At 35.6% G+C, this 18,682-nt stretch overlaps 2 protein-coding genes across 4 annotated transcripts in view; one reads left to right on the top strand and one right to left on the bottom strand.

Annotated features, from left to right (window-relative positions):
- Window positions 1-18,682, top strand: part of LOC139972067 (ribokinase-like) — a 53,444-nt gene that overhangs the window by 24,229 nt on the left and 10,533 nt on the right. For all 3 annotated transcript variants that reach the window (XM_071978965.1, XM_071978966.1, XM_071978967.1), the window contains exons 4-8: window positions 930-992; window positions 1,164-1,328; window positions 1,495-1,586; window positions 4,706-4,894; window positions 5,865-6,082. In XM_071978965.1, the coding sequence (XP_071835066.1) occupies window positions 930-992; window positions 1,164-1,328; window positions 1,495-1,586; window positions 4,706-4,894; window positions 5,865-6,041 (686 nt within the window). In that variant the 3' untranslated portion in view covers window positions 6,042-6,082. The remainder of the gene's footprint in view (window positions 1-929; window positions 993-1,163; window positions 1,329-1,494; window positions 1,587-4,705; window positions 4,895-5,864; window positions 6,083-18,682) is intronic.
- Window positions 6,656-18,154, bottom strand: LOC139972066 (uncharacterized). Its single transcript, XM_071978963.1, has 16 exons — window positions 17,874-18,154; window positions 17,319-17,638; window positions 16,764-16,918; window positions 16,103-16,343; window positions 15,537-15,639; window positions 14,835-14,931; window positions 12,602-12,697; window positions 11,537-11,587; window positions 11,331-11,415; window positions 10,556-10,618; window positions 9,938-10,247; window positions 9,334-9,448; window positions 8,859-8,931; window positions 8,329-8,472; window positions 7,832-7,968; window positions 6,656-7,528 (listed from the first exon to the last, which is right to left on the bottom strand). The coding sequence occupies exons 1-16, from the start codon at window positions 17,944-17,946 to the stop codon at window positions 7,276-7,278; spliced, it is 2,316 nt and encodes a 771-aa protein (XP_071835064.1). The 5' UTR covers window positions 17,947-18,154; the 3' UTR covers window positions 6,656-7,275.

The raw sequence follows: 18,682 nt of genomic DNA, 5'->3' as shown, positions 1-18,682 counted from the left end.
TTCTGACTTGGTCTTCTAGGACAGGATCTGTTGTGCTTCCAGCACTCTTACCATGGCCTTCAGTAGTTGAATTCTTTATGACCTAGTCTGGTGCAAAGTCAATATTAAAATGTGTGGTCATATCGGCAGTTTGTGACAACATGGTTGAATTCTTTGCAGTTGTAACACCCATGGTTTGAAGGTGGCATGTTACATGGTTCGTAGTTTTGGTGATGTGACCGGTTCCTGTTACAAGTATGATTCTGTGCATCGATGTGTAGGGCTGCTTTGGTACCTTGTGCATCTGTTGTGGTCTGGGTTCCTTTCCACATGGTATCTATCATGATCTTTACAGTGGTTCATATACTGTAACTTTCCACATGTTGAGGTCAAATTACCCTGTCATAGCATCCATTGTACTGCTCTTTGGGCTGATGAAGTAGACTGGTTGCTGATAACGTTGCTTGTTGGCAAAGTTGTCATTACTTCGAAGATGACTGTTATGTGGATATGAAATCATAGATCTGCCATTTCATAGGCATAAGTCCAATAATTGTGAACTTGTTAAGAAGTTTACCAGTTCCCATTCTATTTAGGTGCAGCCCATCATTATTGAATAGAGACATATCGATACCACCATCACCATAGATAAATGATGCCAGGTTGTCAGCAAGCTGCTTGATTTGAGAATTTAGTTCACTGATTTGTTACGTATATTTGTCACTTCTTCACATAGTTTTGCACCCATGCTTTGTGATGAAAGAACATATTCAAACGTGTAATGTGCGCATATATACATTCACATCACATTGTTCTGTCTTGCTACAGTAAGATAGTGGTTCTCTCAGGCACTGAGCCACAGCCAACCTTTCCCACTGTATAGCTTTCATGAGAAATGGATTGAAACAGCTCTTAACTTTTCTTCTTTTTCTATTTCTTATTTTTGACAGAATTTATTCAACAAACCAGTGAGGCATCTACAGGTGTTGTTCTTATTACAGTTGATCAAGAAGGTCAGACATTAACCTACTCTACTTTTGCATTTTTAATGTGATCAAATATTGTGATTAGAGTTTTGATCTTAATTTTGACCTGCTATGGAGATGATAGCTTGTCACAAGATTTTGGTTTGTCCAATGTCCAATTCTTTTAGTTTTTTATTTCTGTATAATTCTTCTTCACAGGACAGAATTCATTTGTTTCAGTGAAGGGTTCTAATGATCTGTTAACCCCTGGTGATGTTGAGAAGGCTTTCAGCCAGGTCAAGTCAGCTAAAGTTGTGGTCAGTGAGATGGAGATAAGAAGAGAGACCACCCTAAGAGCTCTACAGCTTGCAAAAGAAAGTGGATGTGAGTCAACGAATAAGTTATAATTTATCAAAAGAAGTTTGTAAACTGTTAATTTGATCCATGGAAAGAGGTATGAAGTGATATGGTATTATTGTTTTATTTTGTGTGTAATATTTACTACTTCTCATACCCTTTTCAGCATCATTCCATCTCATTATTTTCTCAGCTTTAACTGTGCTTAACCCATCTCCTGCAATTACCAACCTTGACTCAGAGTTTTACAAAGTCACTGACATAATGTGCATAAACCAACTGGAAGTGAGTAGATGAAGAGTAACTATTACATTTTTCCCAATAACTTTCTGTTCCAATAGAATATTTGAAATTAAAATCTTGAGTTAGACTTCATGTTAGGTGCAGTTTGTTGTCTTTGCTTTCAAGGTCACAGTGGGGATTTATTCATGGGATTTATTCAATGATCATCATGATGCAGTTAACCAAGAGTAAGTTATTTGTGGACAATTATTACAACCATTATATAGATTCATCATCATCATCATCATCATCATCATCATCATCATCATCATCATCATCATCATCATCATCATCATCATCATCATCATCATCATCATCATCATCATCATCATCATCATCATCATCATCATCAGCAGTCCTAGCCCTGAGCATGTAACAATGACTATCCAAACATTATTGAAATGGATTCCATTGCTTGTCATGTTCTTCCTCTGCACTGTGGAAAAATGTAGTCTAAAGTGTCCATGGCTTGTAATATTGTTCATCTCTACTGAGGAGTAATTCAGTCTAAAGGAACTGCAGTGAATTAAGATCTTGTAGAGTACTTGGGCATTGATTCTACAATGGTTTAGTTTTCCTGTTATGGTTGCTAGGCAGCTCTCCCTATGGTGTATTTTGACATTTTTGTCTTGATAGTGAAGTTGCAGAAAAAGGCCCCAAATAATACGTCATTTTTATTTCAATCATTGTGTATTTGTTTCCCTTTGGAAAAGTGTCAAATGAATGAAAAGTAAAAGTTCAAATATCATAATAAAATAAATGCATTAATCCACCTAACAGCTCCTTGACAATTTCACCTATGAAACACTCATTTGGAGGAATTTGTTGTGTTAGAAATAAGTATAATATGTGATTTTTTATCTCAATACATTACATGTATAGAGATATTGTAACAGTAAGTGGGACTCTCTCTTCTCTTAAAAAATTTTCAGCATCTTCATACAAAGTTCTTTTTCTCTGGAATTTCCAGAGCAAGCATATATCATATAGGCCAACAAAAGTTACTATTTTTTATTCCAGAATTGTATCTCATTCTATGACTTTTCACCGATTTATGTCCAAATTTGGCCAAATTGGGCTGAAACACAGTTGTAACAGGCCTTTTTTGCACACGCTCCAAAACTTGTTTGTAGGGAACTTTTGCCCACGTTTCCCTGTTTTTGACGATTAAGCCCCGCCTCCAAGTCTGGTTTGTAGCAGATTGGCTATGACTCATGGCAGCTACATGTTAGATATACGAAAATGGCTACCCTCGCGACCAATTTTCTGTACTGTTGTGAGGTACGCTGCTGGTACTGGTAGTGTATTGCACACTAATTCCATATACACATTGTTGTACTGCTGAATGCTACGTAGTGCATTTAATTTATATTAGGACTTCGTCTGTTTATAGCTCCATGGTTTTAGTAATATCCATTTAAGGATTTTACTGGTGTTCAGGTAGCTTTTCAGAGCAAGGGTCATGATAAGTTTGTTTGATTGCCCATGAGGTATCTTTGTATAATTACATATACACATTGTTGTACTGCTGAAGGCTACTTAGGCTAGGCCTAGTGCATCCTATATTAGGCGTTCATTTAGTAATAGCCACATTAGCATCGTACTGATGTTCAGGCAGTTTTGGGCCAGGGTAAGTTTGTTTGATTGCCTTACAGTGTGTTTTAATTAAGTTAAGTTTCCAACTTATATATTAACTGTGACTCCATAATTTTAACATAATGTTAATGGGATAATTCAACAACTATTCATTTGGAATAGAGTGTATATTGTGCATTTCTAGAATGAAGCATCATTATGAATTAACAGCTTGTTTGGTATATTTCTATAACCCCCCCTCCTCCCAAAAAAGAATTAAAAACAAAAATAATAATCTATCACATTTTATTTTCACTGGAGTATGTATAAAAGAGGAGCCGGCCATAGCATCACAACTTTTATAAGACTATAAAAATTGTATAAGGTTATGTTTTATTTATAAGGATTTAAGATGTATAAACTACAGTATAAGGTTATAAGAAGTTTAGCTTTCTATTGAACCTGTGATGTTTGACATCAAATATACAAATAATTAAAAGAAAATACTAAAATGGAGAGGAACTGAGGTGGCTATTAGGGGAGGAGGAGGCCACCCATCACTTTCAATTAAAAACTTGTAATCTACTTGTACATTATTTTTTCCAAGTCATAAATCCATGAAATCTTCATGTCAAAAAAATTGAGATGGAAAAACGTGGGTTGTTTTGATACTTGGAAGTGTACACAGTTTTGATGGTAGTCACCACTACAGTCGACAGTAACGTACAGTAGGTCGATAGGCCTAGCTTTCTCAAGGCCGGCATCAAGAATATGGTCGAGTTGTTCGCCTCTTTTTATTTGACTGTTGTCATTGACGTCAAACTATATGACCAAAAGTCCAACAGAGACTGACCCAAGATGAAGGATACCACATAAAAAACAAGTTCTTAAATTTTCTATGACATTACTAAACCTTGCAACGCCGTTCTCTCGACAAACAGGCAATGAGCGCTAAAGGCAACACTCGCAGGATGAAGTGTAACCTGCAGAGACTATTCGTGGCAAAGTAGCGTAAATGCAAGTTTTATATTTGTTGTACCATGATTGATATTGATAATTGTAGAGACAGAGCAAAGATATGAAACTAGGAATCAAAATTAGAACTTCCAGTATTGAGATACTGCGTCATTGATGCTCTTGTTTTATATATGTTATTGACATCCAGCACATAATATGAAGAAAACCAAGTTTTCAAATTCAAAAACATGTTCTAAAAGTTGTTCAAGCTAGTGTAAGCAAGGAAATATAATAACCTTTTTTATACCTTACAGAATAAACTTCAATACTGGGAGCTTGCAACTGTTCACACTCTGAGTAATAAATACTTCCTCTCAATCCTCCACTTTAGGTGGTTACATTTTGTATGCCTATATCTTGTTTCAGTTTTGGTTTATCTTCATACATGCTCTTCATTGTTCCTTTCTTCTCCTTTTTTATGTGGATTTTTGATCTGTTTTCTTTCTTAAATGATATGCTTGATACATTGACACATTATGTTAATGCTGATATTACTTTCAATGAAATCATGTGTGGACTTTGTTTTTAAGACAGAACTTCTAACAGGATTGCCTGTGACCAGTGTAGATGAAGCAAAGAAGGCAGCTTTGGTCTTACTGGAGAGAGGATGTCAGAAAGTTATTATTACCCTAGGCAAAGATGGTGCTGTCCTTGTTACAACAGAAACAAAGACTCCAGAACACATTCCTGTGGATCCTGTCACACCGGTAGATACTACGGTAAGATAAACTTACTAGTTAAATGCCACATTACTTACTATTTATCTGTAGAGCATTTCAGAACAAGAGAATAGTTTTCTTGCAACTAAAGTCAACAGCTCTTTTATATTTGATTGCTAGTAATTTAAAAATCTACCGAGTATCGCTGAACCAGATAACATTTGATAACATTCAGGATCCAGTCACACCTGTAGATAATATGGTCAGTAGCTGCACCATCTATAGTGTGGCAATTGGTGAATGGTTCTCTATATTGTACAAGAGAAAGCTGAACCAATGAGCAACTTTATCTTCTTTCCTTAGAATCAAACTTTCTAAGAACATGTTCTACCTGCACCTTGATACCTAGATACTAGGTGTTGAGTTAATATCTGCTACAAATTGCTTTACTTCATGCTATACTGTGCTCTATGCTGCTAAAAATTTTGACAAGTTGGATGATATCAAGAGACACAGTCTGGGTATAGGTCTGACAAACAAGAATTAATATACTTTTACATTCTTGACAAGTGTCATAAATTTGTTAAGGTTTGTGAGTCTCAGGGAGGGCAGTACTAGATTCTAGGTTTGCGAAAATTTTGAGAACAATTCCAATGGTTCTTTTCAGAAGATAGAGCATTATGTAATATGAATGCATTGTGCTAATGCTGTTGGCCAATGTAAGATATGAAAACTATATAGTTGTGTTATATTAAGTCTTTGGAATGCTTGAAAGAGGAACCCAGAGATAAACCGTTGAATACAGAACCATTGAACAATGTGCATTGCATAACATAGTGGGTGACAAGTTATCCTTGCAATAATTCCAATATGACCAGCTGTTATGGCATTGAAATTAACAGCTGGTCATATTGGAACTATTGAAATTTGATTTGGAGAATATGAATATTGGTGTAAATAAAAGTGTGTGGTTAATTACCATAAACTACAGAACCACTTCTAAAGGTTCCTTTGTTTATTTATTCTTCAGGGTGCTGGAGATTCCTTCATTGGAGCTCTGTCATTTTACTTGGCTCATTTACCTCATCTACCATTGAAAGAAATAGTCAGGCGCTCTGGCAGAATTGCAGCAGTTAGTGTTTTGTCTTCTGGTACTCAGCTGAGCTATCCATGGAAAAGAGATCTTCCAACAGAACTGTTTGTTTGAGTAACCATGCATCCCTGGTTCAAGTCACAAGCTAAGAAGAGGTTGGTAAAGTTTCTCTATTGGATGTTATGATACTACTGTATGGTAGTGGTGTTGTTACTGCACTTTGCAGATATCTGTGTCAAAAAACAAACGGCCATCAGTTGTGACCATTTGTGTGAAATATGTTTTTCACTTTACTATCCTACAAGTGCTGGATTAAAAACATGGGTCTTTTGTTTAATCTTAAACAATTAGCTTGACTTATTGATGTCAAAATGGGAGAAATATGGCAGCAAAATCATACATGAAGTTGATTTATTTTAAGGCAAGTTGCAATGTTCCTTACTGTAAAGCATCGATTGGTTTTCTTTTAAAATGGTGTTGTCGCTGTTTGCTTAACTCCAATATTTCCAATTGTATTGTCACTATTTTGCTAAACTCCACACTCTCTGTGCATGTCTGATTAGTCCTTTAAAGAGTTCTTGTTCCGTAATAATAAGTGAGGTTAAACTAAACAAGTTAGAATCAAGTTAAAACATGATGAGATCATAAAAGGGAATATGTGAAACTTATTTGAATCATAGATGATTATCGATAAAGTTCCTTCAATTTCAATTTCTTTAATCCAGTATAAATTACAAAATTTAGAAATAGGACACATAATAATGATACACAAAAGACGTAAAATGTACACTCATAAAAGCATGAACAAATAAGAAATAAGATGGAGGATAAGAAGTTTGAAAGATTAAAAGGATTATAACAGAGATTCTAATTTCCCATTTTGAATATACAGTATATGGCTGCTCCGTAGGTAAATGAGTTCTTTAAAAGCATAATTCCTTATTGAACTTTACATTTTTATTTCAATATCGTTAAAACAATATTAAATAATAAGTATGTGTGCCATTGGTAATGCTTCCACATAATTCAAGCCATTAATAGAACTAATCTAATGTTTTAGAAACTCTCTAAGTTGGTTTTCATGATAACAGTCATGTTTTCAAGTAAATTCCACGGGCCATTACTTTCATATATCATATAGCATTGTAATCTTCATTCTGAAGGTTGATCAGAAACAAAATACTTCCCATGTACAGCACTTGCATATTTGATAGCATCTCAATAAACTAAACATTTGAACTTCTTCAAGCAAATATCCCTGGATAGCGCTGGATTCTATACTTCAACATGATCATTCTCACATTAAATAATATATTGGTCCATTTGAGCTGTTTACTGTATTTTGGAATTAGTTGGTCTTTTTACAGGTATATTTGTTAACATCAGTGATTCTTAGTTCCATGGTTCCAGCTTCTTCAGAATTGCAAGTTGCTATCCACATTGTACCTAGAGTTATAATGTTAATATCAATCTTCTCTCTTGGTCCTGCATGTAACTGGAGGGTTACTGCAACCTCTGCCACTTCCAGTTTCTGGAATCGTTTTGGTGAGAATGGGACAAGTTTCTTAACTTCCCCAAGAATTGCCCATGTTTGTTGGCCACTACAAAGAGATGTTGAAGAAAGGAATGTTAATTCATAGTTCATGAAAATCTGGGTAAAAGTAACCCTTAAAGCAGAAGTAGTTCATTAACTGAAAATTTAATTGCTACTTTTTGTCTTTCTTCATTCAACTGAATCTTAAGTTCTACTTTAACAAAGTTCTGTTTTCAGTATGGGACATTGTTCAAATGTGAATAATGTGGTTGTTCATGCACTTCTAGAGCAGCATTAGCAAAGGATTGCTCTTCATCTGTAACATGGTTACAGTATATTCAAACAGATAAAGTTATAAAGTTAGACTTACTTGAATGAAAATGTGGGAGCTGTTTGCCAGAGCTGGAAGTTACTAGAGCTGCTGGGGGATAGAGTGATTGGTTTGTCCTCTGTGAACCAGACAGTATTCTCTGGATGTCCATCCAGGTATGCTAGTGATTCATGATTCTAGGTTAGAAGAGAAGAAAAACCTCCAGGATTAACATCTCAGGCCATTTAATTCTAAAAATACCCTTTCAATTATTGCCAAAGAATTTAAAGACTACATAAACTACTAAGTTGCCAACAAAGTGTGACATAAATGTCATGTCATAACCTAGTTCAACAATTACAATGGCAGTAAATGGCTTTGATTGGCAAACTATGCAATTATACCACCAACTCCGCCCTTCGATAGTTAATGGATAGACTAACAAGGATATATATTCGTAAGAGGAATTTATCTCACAAAAAAAATTGTATAACGTAGCAAAGTTATTAAGAGAAATCGGTGCAATTGAAAGCTGCAAGCATAGAAGTAATTGTTACCGGCAAGTCAACATCCAGTGGAAAGACATCTTGTGGTGAGTATGTATCAATAGCCAGAATTGATCCATAAATAGTCCCACTGATATTGCTATAGGTAGACCACACCAATCCTACTATGCCAATGTTTTCTTCTGGGAAGGCAAACTGAAAAATTAAATGAAGAGTGAATTTAAGGTTGTATTGACAGTGTGGTAGCAAAGCATTTATCCCAGGTGTTGGTAAAAAAATTCTAAACTCTGCTACTTTTACTGCAATAGAATTGTAGCTTGTGTAAAGTGTTATGTAAATCAGCAAAAAGTTCTTTGATTAAGATCCATGAGAGGTTAATGTGTAGAAATTATGTTTACAACATTGTAACTTATAATTAGCCTGTCTGAAAGTGTTACGTTAAGATAGCACAGCATGTGATTATATTAGTATCACCCATTATTCTGTTTGTAAATAATCTAGGAGAGATTTTGTGTTGACAAGAGAAAACTTTTAATCAAATTGTACATTCACAGATACAGTACTTTATGATTTATACGTACATTAAGGATGTAACCATCAACTGCCATCATAGGACGAGATGGTTGCAGGAGTAACCCATCTGATGCCATTGTCCTGTATGGAGACAGTTAAAGTTTAACATGAAGAATAACATCTCATGCACAAGTTTAATTAATGTGACCAATTTTAGTATAATTTTGTGCAAATTCAGCAACCTTACTAATGAGTTTATTAAGCTGTTTTAGTCATATTTCTGTACTTGTTTGTATTTCAAAGGTAATATATGTAATGGAGAACTAGTGCCTGATACACAAGAGAGACTGATTTATATAGTTTTGATTGGATTGTAGCCATACCTTTGCTCACTTTCACCATCTAAGACAATGTTTGACAGTGTTGGTGCAGAATTTATTAAATAACTATATTTCAGAAAACTGACAGATACATTGAAGTATTTAACTTAAAATTACCCTCATCCTCATGTAACATTTACATTACAAAATATGTTTAACTGACCTATTTAAAAGGGTCACATTTGTGAACCCTATGCTGTCACTCGGGGCCACAGGTGCTGTACTGTAAATTGAAATCACTGTTTGTAGGAATGGTACTGGCTCTGAAACATATTTGGCTGGAAGGAAATGAGTCAAATCCATATAAAGAATTGAATGGTATGAAAACAATCTTTGAAATAGAATCTGCTCATAAAACTGTTACTTCATCTATGCCACACCTATTACCATCTTGTGTATACTCATCCAATATGTGACAGCTAGGACCATGGGGTAAAGTATGATGGCATTAACTGGAATGAGGGAGTTAGGAGTGGCTTCATACAGAAAATAGAAATGATTAGAATCATGAGAATCTCAATGAAACATTAAATATGGCATCAGTATATGAGTTGCATCCAAGCCTTTTCTACTTACAGTAAGAATAGGTATGGCAATAACATATTGAAGAGAAATAATGGTTTAAAACCTCAAATGCAGTCTCTTTCCACATAAAATACATCATTTTACATCTCTAATTTTAAATGCCCATTTTTTACCTAACCTTTATTACAAGGGATGTAAAGGGTGAATTTCCTGACAGTTTAGGCCAACAGCAGTTCACTTACGGTGGTGTTCATTGGCTGACGTTGTCCTGAAGTTATCTTTGAATGGTCTAATGTCCAGAGCATGGTACAGAATTGATGATATACCAATGTTCCACTGATCATTACCAGGATGGTAGTCACCACTAGCCCTGGCTTGATTCATACGTGGTATCTCCACAGACTGTAGGAGATGTCTAACCATCGGCATGCAGTACTGGATGGTCAGATTATTTCGCAATGCAGCATTACCCATGTCAAGTAGCCATTTCCTGGCAACAGTAACATTCTCCAGAGTGCATTTCATGTCTTCAAACTCATCATTTAGCCAGTCCTGAAAGTAGATGTAATTACAATCATGCATTCAATTTAGTTCTCACATGTAAGCCTTGCGGGTGTAGATAGTTTGATTTACTGTGTATCAAAAACACTGTAATTTTAGCACAGAGCAATCACCATGCAGCAGCTTCTTATGTAGTATCCATGACAAGATGGGTTGGTGTTTGCAGAAGAAAGGGAAAGTTATCTAAATTGTGTGTAAGATCTCTTTCGCTTTAAAGTTAGTGATTTACAGTAGGTTTATTTTGATGAGAGGGAGGGCTGGCACATTAATATCCATGTGAGCAATGTCTTCAACTTTACCTGTTCATATAAAGTCAGACCCCATTCTTCTTTCGATGATCTCAGGAGAAAGTCCCAAAATTCCTGGCAAGATCAAAATTAGAGGAACCGTTCATTTCAAAGTTTTGATATTGTGTCAACAAGTTTATGGAAGATGGTGCCAACTGAATCTCTCTGAAATACTCACACAATGCAGTCAGAGCTGTGGATTTGCAAGACTTTGAAAAGTGTACAGAGGAAAAAGTTTGCAATCTTGAATAGTACACAATGATGTAACCAGCTTTAAATACTATGTTTATGAAAATGTTCATCTAGTTTAGCAAGAAAGGAGCTTTTTGCCAGCATTAAAGAGATTTTTAAGTTGTTACAAGTCAGAGTTCCAGACATGATACTATCTCATCCATCCATAGGGAGGATGAGATATTGTAGTTCCTTTGCCATATATGGCTGTCAGTTGCCATGGTAATGGTTAATTTTCCTGAGTACTAACTCTCGGGGGGGGGTCACCCATGATGGAGGGGTCACCCAAGTAGCAATGAGATATGCAACTCTGTAGATTGCCCCCTTGTGTTTGGTGAAGGTCAAAGGTCATTGGGGTCACCAAATGTCAAACTCTGAAACCTTTCAAACACGGTATCTCATGGTAGAAATCAGGATATTTATATTATTAGAGCTCTTTGTAATGAAGTCATCGAAACCTCTATGCATTTTTGCATTCTGGTTGAAAAATAAATGAGAAAGATAACCCCAGCTTAAGTTAATTTGAGGCTATTGCAATAATTATCCATTGACTTACTGCATCTTGTGGGATAGCTTTATCTTTCTCTACTATAAAGTTCCATTTCCCTCCATTCTTACTAGCATAGTCTGTGTCTGAAGACCTGTAATGATCATCAATATAAACCCAAATAAGACTCACATATTAAAGATGAATCATCTTAAATGTGTTTCATCAGACAAAAGTGAACATCATCCAAAGTAGTAAAAGTTAGAAATTCTTACCAGTATCTGTTATGAGCAGCCAACGGATAGCCAAGCTTTTTGAAAAGATATCTGGAAATCAAAGGAAGATTTTTAGTTCATCATGTTCATCATAAACCTTACTTTTACATGTCAACCCAATAATGAGCAGAGATTCTAGTACCATCTTATATTCTATTACATGTTCCCTGGTAAAATTCCTCATGGAAAGTAAGACAAACCAATCTGAATATATCTGTACAGAAATCAGGTATTATCTATGATCCGGAGCATACATGGCGATAACTTGTGTTCAAGTAGCCTCTCCATAGTGAGGTTTTTGAATGTCACCATCCCAAGCAGTTTACCCTGAGACATGGTTCTGTGCACCATCATGATTGGTTTGTATTGAGTTGTACTGTACAGAGTTTTTATCATTTTTATTTTATGAATTATTATAGGAGTAGTGGTAGTTGTCTTTTGTAGTTGAATAGATGTTTTACTGAATATTGGCATATACAACTCATAATATTATATTGACAATGGGCCATCCAGCTTTAAACTAGGGAGGAGAAGCAATTTTTTGCTTCAAGTAGGCATTACTGCTGAATGGGAGCTTAAATATGAGGTCATCCTTATCATGCAAAATCATTTGCCTGACAGATTTTTCCTCATGGGTTTCTTACAAGAGATCAGTTCTCTCCAAAGTTATTAAGGACTGCTTAATAATAACCCTATAGGTCATGATGAGTCTTAACTGGCACTACTTAACATTTGCTGTACACTTCTTAACGTTAATTGAAACAAAGGAAGGCTGTGTGATTGGTTATCAGCGGGAACATCAACGGATTGAACAATAATCTCAAAGTTAAAAGTTCAGCAAATGGACCATTGTCATGACAACTGACAGTATTTTGTAAATGCAGCCAGCTGAGTTGTGGTTATTTCTTTCTATAATACTAGACACAACTAATACCCAAATCTGACTACTAAACATAGCATGGAAGAAGGCAGAAAAAACCAAGATCTTTGTTGGAAACTCATCATTCCAACTCCTGGCTATATTACTCAATATTTTTTGTGTTTTATGTGAAATATTAAACCTACCCAGAACCATCAGGAAACACTGATGGCATTGCTGTCCAGTTCTTTACACCTCCTCCAATTCCTTTGAAATACCACCAAGAGTCTAGCTGGTAATATCTGTTATAATAAATAAATAAAATCATCCTCCAGGTTATTGAATATCATAATCTCCCATTAGTTTTTGGTCTTAAGTCCACTTATATTTCTTGTAATTAATTTAATTGCAGTTAGAATTGACAAAGTTCAGTGTCAGCATATGTGGAACACTTGAATACCTTAGTACCACTAGTCACCTATATATGCAATAGATAAAGAGGATGCTGGAAGAGGGAGTGAGGGTGTGTGGAGGGGATATAGCAATGTACTATCAAAAAATCAGATCAGTTGAGCAATCATTAGAGGTATTAGCTAGCATTAGAAACTTTTCTTTCCAAACAAAAAGCTTTATATTGATATGCATGGACGGGATTACGGGGGGGGCAAGAGGGGGCACTTGCCCCCCCCACTTTTTCCCAGACCTTAATTCACTTTTTTGTCGTTTTTGCAGACAAATGTGCACAACCCTAATCGAAATTATTCCCTCACAACAGCTCTATCAAATAGGCCTATTTGTTTCGAATCTAAGTCGAATTTGTGTTTAACATCGTAACATGTAGCATGTAGAATAACTGGAGCTGGAGCTAGCACACCAGGTTCGCAGCACAGGTTACGAATCCTGGAGCTAACACACTAGCGATTCAATTCTGCATGTGATGAATCCGAGGCATGTGCTACAGTGCTTGCTTCAGGAATTGATTTTCAACGTTGCTGCTCTACTGCATGCGATGAATAACTAAATCCAGAGACACGATTTACGAAAGCCAGATTTGCATATTGGGTGTATAAATAATTAAATTCAATAAACTGACACATGACACCCCCCCCCCCCCCCGTTTCATTCAACAATATGCAATGGCAATGCCGATGTAATTTCTTTACTGCTCGAAATCCTGGAATGATGCATGCAAATCGAATAATGTAAATTACAAATTGGCACTAACACATTAAATCCATTGTTACAGTATACAGCACTCGGCAGTTTCGGTAGGGCCGATAAAATAATGTGTGGCTTTGAGTCCCGTTTTCGGATCTATTCTTGATGATAATTGAAACACTCACGTTACCAGAGGTGTCATTTTTGCTGATCTAGGATTTCCTTTTTGCTTAAATTTCGATGCGCCGCGCCAACTGATGGTGGTGCACCGCCTAAATAGTGACGTATAAGCTTCAGTTGTACATCACCATATAAGTTCTTCTATCTGTCCTCCCTAAATTTGCACACGTTCATAAATTGTTTAGATGCAATTTAAAGCCTATATGGGTGTTAATTTTACCGATCTAAGGGTACCTTTCATCGAAAATTTCGACGCTCCTTGCCAACCAATGATGGCGCTCCGCTTAGATAGTGACGTATAACAAAAGTTGTACATCATCATCTGACCATATGTTCTACTATAAATCCTCTTCAAATTTTTAAACGATAATTAACTATCTAGATACAATTGCAGACATGAGATCCATATTTCAAGGATGGGTACATGCAGCTTAGAGCACTCGGGGAGTGCCGTTTCGGGCCATCTGGAGGGTTTGTAAAGCCAAAAATTTCCTTGTACGCTCCGCACCTACCGATGGTGGCGCTCCGCTTAGATAGTCTTGCTGGCAGGTTTGCCCCCCCACTTTCACAACTCAAATCCTGCTCCTGTTGATATGGCATGTGATCATTAGTTTGTCAGAATCATAAAGTTGAACAATAGCTTTTAAAACATGCTGCTATTGTTCACTCAACGGTTTGAAATTAGTGATTCCATTTAGAATCAAATTATTATTCAGATTCAACTCACAGACATTGAACATTAGTAACATGTATGTCTATACCATCTTAGATTAAGATGGTCATTTGCAGCTTTAGTGAAATTCAAACTCAAACTCTGAGATTTTAAGTTCATGAGCTACTCTGGAATGGGGCATGAAGAATATGCAGTATCAATGCACATCACTGCTTTAGAGGCTATCAATCCTAAAGAAACAATTTATTCACTACAAGTTTGTAAAGAAAAGATTGCCCACTCTGGTCGGGGGAGTGCTATAGATGCATTGAGGAACAGTAAATGATGACAGCACATTTAATGTGCGCAGAGAAGTATATATTAAATGTATGGGTAAAATATCCCAATAGATATTGAACACTTACAGAAGATTAACAGGGAATACTCACTTGTATGGCACAAAGAGTCTATCTGCCTCTGCCTTAACATCTATCATAGTTTGCTCATAAGTCTTGTTAGGTTCTGTGTTGTAGTAATAAAATGCACCTGAAAATAAGGAATACAATGTTATCAGTCAAAGGGCTCAATTATGAATGTTTCTTAAATATGTGTTAAGATTTGATCTGGAATCTTGCTTTTCCGTGAGGGAATAGCATTTTATTTTCATAATAATGATGGATATTGCCTGTGAGATTAATTTCATATCATTTGCAAAACAAACACAAAAATTTGAACATCATTGACTGCAGTTTGTTTATACAATCTGTGCTATCTCAGCATTATTTGATATTATACAACACCTAATTGTATTCTGGTCATTTGATTGGTCAATTGCTCGTTGATTGCATGCAAAATCCGCTCTATTCCCCTCTATGAAATAGAACCATGGGTTATACTTTTTTGGTAGCACTTTTTTCAATGGTAAGAGGGCAAAGAAACCTGTCTGTTCAAAACAATCTGTTGCATGAGTGTATTTTACCCATCTTAGTATAATATGCTGTATAAAACAAATAATGAATGGTTTCCATTCGTGCAATAGTGCAAATATTTCATTCGTTGAAAGATGTAATTTGTTCCATTCATTATTTGTATAATATTATATATATATTGTATAATAATATAATATTATATATATTTGTATAATATTATACCTCCATCTGTCCAATACCCAATGTAGTTCAAAGTTACATCTCTCTCCTTGTATCGTTTAGTGTTGTACTGCTTTAAAAGCGTCTGGCCCCACTCAAACATTGACTGTGGAAGACAAGTTTACCAAAAAAAAGAGCTTATCACCAATGAGCAAACTGTAAACCACTTGATGTAGTTTGTACACACCTGTTGTACAGATTAAAACTATGGAGGCACTTTTCTACAATAATGTTATTTTAATTATCAGAATTGACTTGAACCATTTGTGGTATAAGTAGGCTATCTTGGAGGTACTGTAACTGTCACACAAAATGCCTTCGTTTATTAAATTCCATGAAAGCATCATAATTCTTCAGTCAGGATCATAACCTGATATTCATAGTTTGAAAACCTTTAAACTTCACTTCCTTACTGGGTTTCTTTAAAAGAGACCTAGGTATGCATATGGCATCCATTATTTGAAGCTGTTTGTTCCCAAACTCCATAATCATCATTTAAAAGGAACAAACCTAAACTCTGTCTCTTCACATCTTATAGAGGAAAGAAGTAAAGATAGTAATGAACTCACAGTTTTAATTCCAGGGCCTTGCCCATAATATAAAATTGTTTGTTGAATGAAATCTTTTGGTATTTCTGTAACATTTCCCATGATTCCTTCCATGATGATGTCATTAGCATTATCAAACACCAATGAAGAGGCCATGAACTCTTTAAATGGTGATATGATCATTGTGTGCTTTGTACGGTTAAAGAGAGTGAGGGGTGCAGAGTATAGTCCACTGCCGATTAGTTTCACAGGAGTCTTCCAACTGTGCAAAAATAGAACATAAAGTAATAGTGCTTTTTCCATGTATCTGAAGTTATTGAACGGTCTATGGAACTTGGTACATGAGGTTATATTCAAAAGGTGAAGATTGATGTTACTGCTTATCTGGAAAAAATATGATTGGGGATACTAAATCAACTGCAAGCAAGATATTAAGGCAGATATTTTGTCTCCATGACCTATTGGTATTCTCCTCTGCTATCCCAACCATCAGCCTTGCCCTGTAATACCATAACTGTACAGTTCAGGGGAAGGTACACCACTTTTTGACTAGATACAACTTTACTGCCCCACACATTCAGTAAGTGTCCTTTCAGTTGGTTACCATATTGCTAAAAGATGATAGCAGGGTATCGTAATGAGAGTCTCAAGCAGACTGCTTGTTTATTCAGATTGTACTTACTTGCCAATATCCTGAAGTGCCGCAAATAAGCTGCCATAAGACAAGAAACCAAGCTCACTTCTCATTGACTTGGCAATAGTGAATGTAGGAAACCCAGTACATAAGAGGTTGGCATTTCCTACACTTGTGTTAGACAAACCACCCATTGAAAAGTTCTTGAAAAGAGAGAAAAATATTGACTCATATCAAATAAATTGTTGATATTGTATATTTTTAGATAATTATTATCATGTTATACAAAACACATGCACATCTGGAGTTTCCAACTTTGGTTTGTCCCACACTAAGATGCTCTGCAGTGAAGTAGATTGTGTCTTTTACCTTTAAGTAAAATATTTCAGTTGCACTGAAACATTGCAAATCAGATATAAAAAGTATTTATCTTTGATAAATATTTGTTTCATGTGTTTAAAGCAAGACAGTGAAGAACATATCTACTGAGACTATGTACCTGAATGTTACACATGACTTAAACAAGAAGATGAATCGAAACTTAAAATTTACACTACTAGTACATATGTTAATATTTTGTAAGAAGTAGCTCTTAAAAAATACCTGAGTAAAGACCACAGCAGAAATGTCAGAATAGACTTGAAAGGAAGTAGTAATTCTTGATTTATCTGTGTTTGTCGCCTCCCATGTTACATCTGTCTGTTCATATGGACCTAGCTTGGAATTGGCACTAGAATGCTTTGTTGGTCCAGAGACTACTTTCAGTGTTCCATCCATAGTAGAGTGCATTTTGCCATTAATGGAGAAGAAAGTATTATGACTATCCAACCATGGTGTACCATCAATAGAGATATGATAGGACCCCCCTTGGTCCACTTGAAGAGACAATGGTCCATTGTTTTGAAATACTCTATTTGTCAATGCTGTAAATTAGAGAAAAAGTTTATTGTTTCTAGAAACTACATATCTTCTCAGTGATTGTAATGTTGGGCCATTGGTAAACATTTGAAAGCAATTGAGAATGGCAATAATTGACAAAAGAACAACTATTCAGATACACTATTCTGAACTCTACTAAATAAATTAGTAGCCATGGTATTATAACCTTTTTCCAGATGGCTAGTTCAAGAAATAATCCTATATTAAAGAAAATCTTACCATTTCCATTGGATGGATATATAAAGCACACCAGAGCCAAGCTAATGATGGGAAGCATTTGTTGCAGCGCCATGTTGTTGATAACTCTTGTATGGTCAGTTGGGTCAGCACTAACTTTCTGTAAGTGTTTGCACTAAGTTACTTACAATTTGCTAAATTGGCTTCTGAATACTTGTGCAGCATAAAGAAAGATCAGGAGCCATTAATTGTATTAACTACAGACACTCAATCAGTTGTGGTCTAATAACAGTAAACAATTAATATAATCTCTGATCCTAGGGTTCAAAGTAAAAAAGATAAAGAAGCTAATTCTGTTAATTAGGGAGCTCCATTCATTCCCAGGGATGTCATGTAATTATGCCTTAGCTGTCTTAGTAATGATTAAAGAGTATTAAAGTGTCTCTACATTTTCTGATTTCTGGTGTTTTTCTCACATTACTTAGAGGATATTTGAGGTAATTTCATTACACGAACACAATTTGTTGGTGGGATGCATGTTAACCAAGAGCTGGTGTTTAACTTTAGGCCGGTGGAAGTTGGTTCATAAAGTGTTTATGGACACCTGGTTGGTTACAAAAAACTATGGGCCAGTAATCATTGCTTGACAGAACACAGTGCATTAACTGTAGAAATGTAAAAAATTACAGAAATTTTTTTCATTTTACTACCACAGAAGTGCACTTCGGTAGCTAGTCAAACCAGCTGCATAGATCATTACCAAACTGCATCCATTAAGACACCTTTATGGTATGATTGCATTTTGAATGTAATCATAGCTTAAGAGATCCTTAATTTATTTAGTTATACCT

This window comes from Apostichopus japonicus, chromosome 8, assembly GCF_037975245.1.
Source record: "Apostichopus japonicus isolate 1M-3 chromosome 8, ASM3797524v1, whole genome shotgun sequence".
NCBI classification, from domain to species: domain Eukaryota; kingdom Metazoa; phylum Echinodermata; class Holothuroidea; order Aspidochirotida; family Stichopodidae; genus Apostichopus; species Apostichopus japonicus.
Note: the sequence above shows the minus strand (reverse complement) of the source record. Positions and strands in the feature narration are given on the sequence as shown.